General features: G+C 32.7%; 1 protein-coding gene across 1 annotated transcript; it reads right to left on the bottom strand.

Moving 5' to 3' along the window:
• Positions 1-404: 404 nt before the first annotated feature.
• LOC126740749 (protein lethal(2)essential for life-like) lies at positions 405-1285 on the bottom strand. Its single transcript, XM_050446910.1, has one exon. The coding sequence runs from the start codon at positions 1168-1170 to the stop codon at positions 628-630; it is 543 nt and encodes a 180-aa protein (XP_050302867.1). The 5' UTR covers positions 1171-1285; the 3' UTR covers positions 405-627.
• Between the last annotated feature and the right edge of the window lie 9831 nt (positions 1286-11116).

Raw genomic sequence — 11116 nt, 5'->3', positions numbered from 1 at the left:
AAGAAAAATGTTTATTGTACACTATTCATTTATTACTTCCCATACAGATGCTTGCATCTAGGGGAATATAACTGCATAATTTTGATATTGTAATAACTTATTATAACTGTGTAACTATAATATGATGTTATAAATAAAATAAATAAAAAATAAATAGGTTAGTCTCAGTAGGTAAAAAAGTATTATTTTAATTAATTGTTGGTTAGTAATAAGGTTTAATTTGAGCGAAACTGTTTTTTTATATTTTCATCTTTTAGAACATTTTAAAGATATATAGAGGAACTTATTATTGACTCATTTTCCAAGATATTTTGGTTTTTAATAAAGTCTACTTACCAATTTGTATAAAATATATTTTATAAACTTATATTGGAAATGCACAAGGTTATAATTAAAGACTGATGAATGTGTTCTAAATATTAATTTTATTAACTTATCAAAATAAATAAATACAAAAAATCTGAAACACTAATAAACTAAATGGAAATTCTCATTTATTACATTTATATAAATAAAAAATAAACCTAACACACAAATATCTTTTATCTAAAATGAAAGGAGGCAAACCATAGGGCCACCACAGTCTATAGAAGATTTTATTCATTGCTCAATTCCACCCTGAATGTCCTACTTCTTTTGTTCTACAGCTTGTTTTGCAGGCTCTCCAGTTTGTGTAATTGGGATAGCCTTGTGTTCTACCTCTTTGGATTCTACTGGTGGTGCAGTGATCGTCAACACACCATCTGATGATAATTTCGATTCTACCCTGCCAATGTCGTAGTTCTTTGGCAGTACATACCTCCTAACAAAATGCCTGGAAATATAACCGTGCTCGTCTTGTTGCTCTTCGTGTTTGCCCTCAATGGTCAGCACATTATCACCAGTAACTTTAACGGTAATTTCCTCAGGTTTAAACTGTTGGACATCCAGATTGGCTTGGAATTTATCTTTGTCGAAACTTACTGTGGAGCCGGAATCTTGGCCAGCAAGGTTCGAACGCCAGTTTCTCAAATACCCGGCGGGCGTCCTTGTAATCATGCGGTTGTTTAAGTTTAATGGCTGTAACAGGTCGTCTGCGTCCAGCCCTAAACCGAAGTGTTGATCCAAAATCCTGGATGGCCGAATGGCGTAGTAGGCTGGTTCGTCGAACAAGTATGGCAACAGAGACATTTTGACTAGTTTTCTAATACTTTAAACCACTGTGCAAAACGCAAGTTTTATTTACCTCGCTTTACTCTCGCTTTCAACTTGAACTTTTCACTGTAAAGACTGAATGACTACGGGTTACGGTTTGCTCCGGTATATATATAGCGAAGGCGAAGCGGCGAATATTCTGGACTGATATCGAACGGGGCGGATGGAGCATCCGCAGTGAGTTCAACGTTCGCAAATCGTTTAATTGTATTCGAGAATTTTTTGGAACAGACATTGTTTGTTTATACCGACGTTCTGGAATTTTTTTATATGCGGCGAATAATCTAGGCTGGCGTATATACATACATAAGTCTAAAAAAGTTTATTAAGTCTTTAGAAATGTAAAATAGTTTATAAATTTTTTTGGAATAATTATGCGCATAAATGGAATCACTTAAAAATTGGTTTTTAAGTTTGCAAATGGTAAACTGTATGCAAATGTGTTTACTAAACATGTAGCAAAAATGTAACGGATTATTCCTTGGACTATTTTAAGGATATTTTGTCCTTAAAAATTTTTCACAGAACGTTTCAAAGATACGACTTGAAAAAAAATTTTGACAATAACTGTTTATTACTAAAAATTAAATGCAATGTTTCTTAATCTACAAGAACTGTTTAAAATGACTTCCCCCGGCTCGGATGCAAGAATCCAATCTTCTCACGACTCCCGAACTTTTTCAAAAATTCCAGGATCGTTTCTGATTGCTACATCCAGCAATTATCCGAGTTCTCAAAGCTTCTACATCTTGAACTGAAGTAGTTTAAATAATGACTTTAGGTGTTTACATAAAATATAATCCAGGGGGCTTAAGTCCGGGGATCGAGCAGGCCATGGGTGAGGTCCATCTCGACCAATTCAGCGATCTCCGTATATTACGATTTAAAACTGTCGAGCAAAAAATGCCAATACTTTTAAGTATTACACACAAAAAATAGACGTCCTTTTGTTTCGGCTACGTTAATAATTTTAAAACTTCCAAAAATTAGATGCTTGAAATTATATTTCGACCCGTATCTTCGAATTAAAGCGTCTTATTAAATGTCATAAAAGCACAAAATATCCCTCGAAAATTCCAAGGAATAATCCCTTAAATTTTTGCGCCTGTTTAGTACAATAAACAAAACGATAAAAAACATCAGCAATTTTTTTTGCAGGATTTGATAGGGAGTGCGCAGAGAGGTTGAGTTGGCTTACGTTTAACCGGTATATTATGTCTTATTAATAAAAATATTTATTGTTTTGACTATAACTTAAATAACATTAAACCTCGTCATTATTATTTACCTATTAATAATTAAATATCTTAAATTACATAAAATATCAAATAATTTAAATAAATAATGTAGAAGTGAAGTATAGCGGGTTAAGGACAGAAATCAAACCTCAATATTTGAAAGTAGCCGACGTTTCGACGTTTATTTACGTCTTTTTCAAGGCTAAAAAAGATAAAATTGGTACAAAATGGTGAAAGCAATAGTTATTAATACATGAGTTAAGAAACCACACAAACAAAAACACAAACAAACGGAGACTAAAGCATAAAATTTAAAATTAAGACAACTTACCAAATTTACATTAGTGACATCTCCATCATACATACACCATAGATACAATCGTTATACATTAAAATACGCAGCACAACCACTAAGTAAAACCAAAAAAAACACACAGCATAAATAAACTAAAATTGGCTTATGTCACAGATTGATTCACAATAAATAAGTAGTACGTATAGTAATTATAGTAAATAATGGCACCTTCTAAGTCAGTGTTTAGTAGTAACTGTACGCAGAATTTGTTGTTATAAAGCAGAAATGATACACATTCTTTTTATGTCCGTAAAATAGGTTTAATATTACCTGGGCTCGTTGAAAAGTTAGGTACTTAACAGTTCGGATTTATACAGCTTTAAGATTTGATTATATTGTGTACTTAAGCCCTAAGTATCGGTTCGGTGATTAACAGAATTATGTAATTGGATGTGTATCATTTCACTGATGTTGCGTTTAAGATAGTGCCTTTCTCTATCAACTATGCTAACATCATCAAAATTGAAGTTATGCCCTGTGGAAAAGTGATGTTGTGCTAAAGCGGTCTTATCTTTTTTGTTCATATTTATCACTCTACAATCATATTGATGCTGATATAGTCTGTTCTTTAAATGCTGCCTAGTGATACCTATATAACACTGTTCACAATTACGACAAGGTATACGGTATACCAAACCTGAGCTTAACTCAAGGGGAGTACGATCTTTTAATTGGGAAAACAATACACTGCTTAAGTTTATGTTGTAAAAAGCCAGTTTAAAATTGTAATTTTTTTCCCGGATGTGTCGTTGGATTTGTTCTGAAAATGATTTTACATATGGAAATCTGAAATATTTTGTTTCTTTACTCCTTACCAGTTGTGTATCTGTTAAAAGTTTAAAATTGTTGATAACTCTATTTACCAATGTTGTGGGGTAATTGTTATTTCTTAAAAAAACTTTAATTTTTATTGTATTAGATTCATGATACTTCGGGCTACTCAATTTATAAGATCTAAACAATAGATTTTTAATAATTCCTATTTTGTTTGACATTGGATGTAACGATAGGTAATTAATTACTCTGCCTGAAGATGAAGGTTTTGTGTACCAATTAGTTGTCCCATCGGTGTTCCGTTCTACCATAATATCCAAAAATGGTATACAATTATTATTTTCTAATTCCATGGTAAACTTAAGCTTGTCATGATAATCATTAAAATGATTTAAAAGTTCATTTGTTTTGTTAGATGGGCACGCCAAAATTGTGTCATCAACAATCAAACATCAAATCAAACAAACATCAAATTTTAATGAAAGCCAATTTAAAAGGTAAATTGGGAACTATGTTAGTTAGGGGTTTGTTCATCACCAAATTTGCCAAAACTGGGCTGGCAGGGTTGCCCATAGCTGAACCATCCAGTTGTTGGTAGAACTGACCACCGAAAGAAAAATAACTGCTATCGAATAAATATTCAATAATTCTCAGTAAAAGACTTTTAGGTATATCTGTGTAAGCGGATATAGTGCCCCATTTATTTTTTATAATATTTAAAACTAACGATTTAGGAATATTTGTGAACAATGACGTAACTTCCAAGGACATTAAAATATAATTTTCTGGTATTGACACACTTTGTGAGAATTCTACAAAATCAAAAGAATTTTTTTATGTTAAACAAAAAGTTGATGTAACTTGGTTTAGGATACGATGAACAAAGACAGCTAAATTATTTGATGGAGAATCAATACAACTAACCACTGGTCTCAAGCTCAGGTTTGGTTTGTGCGTTTTCCGCAAACAATAAAGTTTAGGGAACACACTATTATTTATGCATAACTTTCTGAAGAATTACTCATTAATGTAATTGTTGTCTAATACTTCTTTAGCGATTTTATTTGCTTGATTTACGTAAATAAACGTTGAAACGTCGGCTAATTTCAAATCTTGAGATTTGATTTCTGTCCTTAACCCGCTATACTTCACTTTTACATCTATTGGAGGGACGTTCATTTTTGTACCATTAAATAAATAATTATTATAATTAAATAAATAACTATTTTTTAACACCTGATAAATGTGTTTGTTCACAAAATAATGTAAAATCTAAGTACATTATGCTTTTATTATCTAAAATTGGGTCCACAGCAACCCACCCAATTAAGGTGTTGCAGATTTTAGTGCTCTTTAAGTTATTCTAATACATTTCTTCTCGAAAATAATTAGGAGAGCCAATATTCGACCTTATTAAAAATTATATGGGATTTCCTATGTCCCGCCCGGCTGGGCAACACACTGTAACGTTCAGTTGAGCCATGAAATATCTTCTAAAGTGGTCATAATATTTACTTGTAGAATTTATAGGTACTCATTTGATTTTTTTCATAAATTTTGTAACTTATTTTTTAGTTAAAAATGTAGTCTTTAGTTTCATTGGAACATAGCACGGTGTCGAGAAAAACTGATTTCTCTACCTCTTTTCATAGGCGAGAAAACCTATAAAATATACGAAAATATTTTATAGGGTCAACACAAATATATGTAGAGCATACAAGGATTACATTCAATTTTAAACTTTTATTATAGTCTCTTTAAAAAGGAGAGTAAGACATATTATAAGCATATATATTTCAAATCTTTAAAAATTTAGTTATAAAGCAGAAGAATAGATATGACATTGAAATATTGCGTGAACTCGAAACAAACAGGCACGTGTACTCGGGGTTAACGATCGATTTAGTTCGAAGCATGTTTTTACGCAGGACGCAAAACAAAACACACAGGCACGTGTTCTCGAGGTTAACGATCGATTTCGTTAAAAACATCCTTTTACGCAGGACACAAAACAAAATGGAAGCGAGCAAAATGTTCTAGAAGGTCAAGAGGACAGGCTTCTTGTGTTTTACTACCTGCACGAGCCTGGCAACAGCTTGTGTTGTTGCTAGGCCCGAGCAAAGTCGATAACGGGCAACTAGAATTATATTATAAAAGGGACCGTTTCTTCCTTGCAGACCGTTCTTGAGTAAAAGGCAATGATGCATATCTATTAGGAAGGGGATTTCTCACTAAAAATTGGTGATTATTGCTAAAGTACCCATTTTTTTCACTTTTTAACTAATATTTCAAAAATTCGTGACTCGCGAAGTACCGAAGTAGAAGTAACTATTGTAATAATATGAAATTACTGTAATAATAAATGAATTACTAATCGATTTATTGACGGATGAAAAGGAAGAAGTCATTTGCTTTGCTGACGAAAGGGCCATTCTGGTGAAAGGGAGCAACTGGGAGAAGATTAAGAATAAAGCAGAAAATTTCATAAAAAAAATTAAAACCTGTTTTGATCTAAATTATTTAACGATGAATGCAAACAAATCTAACTCTATTTGTTTCTCAGTAACTAAATATAAATCTGCATTTCTAGATAGCCTTACTATTCGCAATCATAACTGTTCAGACCATTTTCAGTGTGAATGTCACTTAAAAATAAAAAAAACAATCAATTATATGTTAAAGCAGTAAATAGATAGATATCAAGAGAGATTTATAAGTTTTCCAACTCATACATTTAACGAGGCAAACTATAAAAAAGAAGCAGTAACACAAAATGTAAAACTTGGAAAATGTCAAAAAAGTCTTTTTCACATAGTGCCAAAAATATACAACATGCTTTCATTTAATACAAAAAATGAAACTTTCATAAAATAAAACGCAAAATTAACACGTGGTTACTTGTAAATAATATAGATTGGTTTACTAAATAACTGTTCGTGCTTACTTTACTTGCTACTCTATTTTCTGGTATAACTTAATCTTTTTTTTATCATTGACATATTTAAGTACTTAGTGTAATATTATATTTACCATTACTTATAATTAGTTCTTTTTCGGTATTTCATTAAACCACGTGCACACACATATTGTAATCCACTGTGCACTCAATAAGATTTTTATTACATGTAATATTTGTAATATAGTTGAATTTGAATACATTCCACATTTTCCAGAAAATACCTTTTACTCACTTATAAGTCCTGTAAGTCATTGGGCCAAAATTATATAGCAACAAAAATACAAGGTATACCATTTAAGATGGATACAAGCCAATATCTTGGTTATTTGTTGAGCGATCTTTTTCATTTTTAATATAGCTCGAAATATAGTATGTAAGAAGTACCGACGTGATGACGACGCGACGCTAGGTCATCATCATAGATCGTCGCCCCAATATTTATGCTTTGGGATACTTATGTCGGCGGGGCAATCACTTATTATAAGTGATTTGTTAATTATTAGCTATAGTTTATTACTACTGACCTAAGAGTTATTTTTCTTTAGAATTTAAGTTATGGTTACGTTAGTGTTTTTACACTTTTTAGTATGATCATGATGTTTACTTTTTGGGACGGAACTGATTTAGAAGGGACTCGCTCTTTGCTTTCTTTAGGAAAGCATGTATTTTGTTGTTCGTAACGTCGCAGTTTTATTATTAATATAATTTTTAATTTAATTATCGAGTTTTCTTACATCAGAAGTGGGATCGGCTTACTAAAAGTACCACTTATTGTTCGATATTGTTTTCGTGGACGGCTTTAAATCAGTATAATAAAAGAAAAACTTAATCGCGTCTTGTGGATACAAAAATTATGAAAGAATACGCGAAAATTTTAACCGACTCTCTAAAAACGCTAAGAGATGAAAACAAAAGTGCTGTGTCGACGTTAGTGGACATTCCGACGTTTAATCCGGGAAATGACGATGACGCTCCGGTAAGGTGGTGTAAGGAATTGAAAAAATTGGGTGAAACTTTTAAGTGGTCCGATCATGAGTTACTTGCCAGAGGTTCGAGTGGGTTGGTTGGAGAAGCAAGGGACTGGTTGTCGATTTGGAAGCCATTACAGCGAACCTGGGAGGACTTTAGGACTGAGTTATGCAGTCTTTATCCGGTCAAGAGAAATCTAAGTGAAAAGTTGCAAAGAGCCTGTTTGTACACCAGCAATGACGCTACCTCGTACTGTGAGTATGCCAGAAAAGAAAATAATGAAAAATTTATTTGGGGTGATAAAAAATAGCAAAAACTCTATCTGAAGGCATGGAAAAATTAAATCGAGTTCTAGCTTAATATAAAAAAAATGTTATTTTTTTGAAACAAAAATCGAATATTTAGGACAGGAAATATCTGAAAAAGGGGTAAGACCGGGAAAAAATAAAGTAGAAGCTCTGTTAAATACTTCAGATCCTCAAAACCTAAAACAAGTTCGTCAATTTATGGGCCTTGTGAACTATTTCCGCAAATTTATACCGGAGCTGTCATCGCGTACTGCGTGCATAACTAAACTTACAAAAAATAATGAAAAGTTTGTGTGGGGAACCGATCAACAAACCGCGAAAGCTTATATTTGTGCCTTTTTAAGTCAACGACCTTTACTAGTTTTTTTTTGATAATAATTTACCGACAGAACTTCACACAGATGCTAGTGCGGTCGGTTTTGGGGCCATACTTTTTCAACGGCATAAAGATAATCAGTTAAGGGTGGTGGCTTAGTTTTCTCGGAGAACTTCTAATGAGGAGTCTAAATACCACTCATATGAATTGGAGACCTTGGCAGCTTTTTATGCTATTAAACATTTTCGGGCATATCTTCTTGGAATACAATTTAAATTAATTACAGATTGTAACTCTCTAAAATTATCACAAAATAAAAAAGAACTTAACCCGAGGGTTGCCAGATGGTGGCTCTATTTACAATCATATACCTTTGATATCAAATACCGAAAGGGCAAATTTTACAGCAATTTACAGCATGCCGATTATTTAAGTAGGAACCCTGTGGTTAGAGATCCAGAACAAAACGTAGTAAATACAATTTCGACAGATAACTGGCTAAGAAAAGCTCAGAAACACGATTCCGAAACGTTAAATATTCAAGAGCAACTTAAGGAAGGCAAACTTACAAAAGATTATTTTTGTCAAAATAATATTCTTTTCCGGAAAAAATCCTGGACAAAATCCGCCTATTTATCGTGCTTTTGTGCCAAAAGGTAGCAGGTTAGGTTTGCTGAAATTATTTCACGACGAACAATGTCATGTGGGCCCTGATAAAACATTTGCAAAAATAAACCATTATTTCTGGTTTCCTAAAATGGCTAAATTTGTAAAAAAGTATTGCTCTCATTGCTTAAAATGCATAGTAAACAAAAATCATAGTGGTCCCAAACAAGGGTTACTGCACCCAATCGACAAAAAACCGATCCCTTTTCAAGTAGTTCATGCCGATTTTGAAGGCCCTTTTCCCATGTCTGTCGATGGATATAACCATCTGTTGCTTTTAATTGATTCGTTTACAAAATTTTTGTTTTTAATTCCTCTTAAATCGCTTTCGGGTCCTGAGACATGCAAATCTATTAAATTGTATCTAAGCTTGTTTGGAATTACTAAAACTTTTATTTGCGATAAAGGCACTAACTTCACCGACCAATCTGTTAAACAGATGTTAAAAGAATTAGGTATTCGACAACACCTGATTGCAAAAAGCACTCCTCGTGGCAATAGTCAAGTTGAGAGATATGTGAAAACTGTTTTAAATTTATTAAGAACAGAGGTCAGCGACAATAAGTCAGAATGGCCGAACTCTATTTTAAAATTACAAATAACACTTAATACTACCGTTGATTGAAAAACCGAGAAGATACGCATATTTACGGGCAAAAACGTGACCCAAAAAGCGCGCGGCGGGTAGATGGCGCCACGCTCAAACGCGCGCGGAAATCTTTTTGCCGTTTCTCGCTTATTATTGTTTAGCGGAGCTCGCCAACATCGTCTAAGGGAGTTTTTGCATGTTTGGCGTATTATTTTGTATTATTATTGTTTTGAATTATGTCAAATTCAAGCAAAATTAACGAGTGTGCTTATCGGGGATGTACTAATACTAGGAAGAGAAAAAACAATTGCCTTAGTTTTTTGAAAATTCTTTTAGTTTTTTTAAATGGGAAACTGAAAAATACCAGCAAACGAGAGAAAAACAAACTTCTAAGAAGCCGCATGGCAAAATACGTATCGTATCTAATCAATGATTGAAAAACTTAACTTAACTCTTTAGGCATATACAAGGGTTCTATTCATTAGGTCCGAAATCCACTAGCAAGAAATTTGGGATAGTTTTAATCAGGGGTAGTATCAGAACTTAATAAACCCCATGCCTCAAAGAATTGCGACTGTTTTAAAAAATAAATATATGTTCAATATAAATGAGTTTACTTTCCCATTTTGTTGTGTTTATAGAGTAAGTAAAGCTTATTATTTGTTTAAAACTATATAACACTATAAAATTTGTCTTTTTTTTGGGGGTTTAAACAGAAATTATTAAGAATTTTCAATTGGGCTAACTGAAGTGGGACGGGGCTCGTATAATATGAACAATTTAATTACATGGCGATTATTCATAATGCCCAATGCCCGGGCAATTTAAGAAATATGATGCTATTTATCAAACCAGAATATTAACCCAAAAATAATCCCATTTTACCATTTTCTTTGGTTGGATATATAGGGTTGGATTGTTTTTGGGTTATGTATGCTGCTTATGTATTTTCAAAATCAATTATTTTCTTGGGTATTGATAATTGTTAAAACATAAAATTTATCTTGCTTTAACATATAATTTTAATAACGTTTCGATCTTCATATTCTTGACCTTTATCAAATCTACAATAGACATTTTTAGATTTAAAAAAAAATACATTTAAAAGTTTTCAGCTAAAAACTTACCCTATAAAACATAAAAGTCAATCTTAAGGTGAGTAACATATACAGGGTGTTCCATTGATCATGTTACAAACTTCTATGGCAGATAGAAAACGTTAAAAAGAAAAATAAAAGTTCATATAAACATGGGTCCGGAAAAGCTTCCTCAGGGAGATAGAGCTCCTTGAAAATAACCTTTAAAAACTATTTTTTTTTAATAGCTCTGGAACTACTTTAGCTACCGCAACCAATTTTGGGAGGTAAATTATTGTTAGTACGTTTATTCTTTTGATCCTACTAAATAAAAAAAAATATTTACCAGGGGCTTCAAAATCAGGAGAGTATTTGGTAAATTTGGGGCCATTTCTTTAAGACTTTAATTTCTGCCCCAACATGGTTTGGACATTAGATTATGATGTTTAATAATAACCTTTCAATATTTTCTCCCAAATTTATACTATGGAATATGCGAATATGTCCTCAAAGAGAAATAGCGCAATGCGAAAACTCCCGTTTCTCTGCGATATTATGTCTGGTAATTTTTAATACCAAGGCTGCCAAGCGAGTTTCATCATTCCTACGTATGGGGGCGCCACCTCTTAGCTTCTAAATTGCTAGATAAAGCAAAGAACGGCTGGCTGCCGC

This window comes from Anthonomus grandis, chromosome 9 (assembly GCF_022605725.1).
Source record: "Anthonomus grandis grandis chromosome 9, icAntGran1.3, whole genome shotgun sequence".
NCBI lineage: Eukaryota > Metazoa > Arthropoda > Insecta > Coleoptera > Curculionidae > Anthonomus > Anthonomus grandis.
The sequence above is the reverse complement of the archived record's forward strand: the minus strand, read 5'-3'. Positions and strand labels throughout refer to the sequence as shown.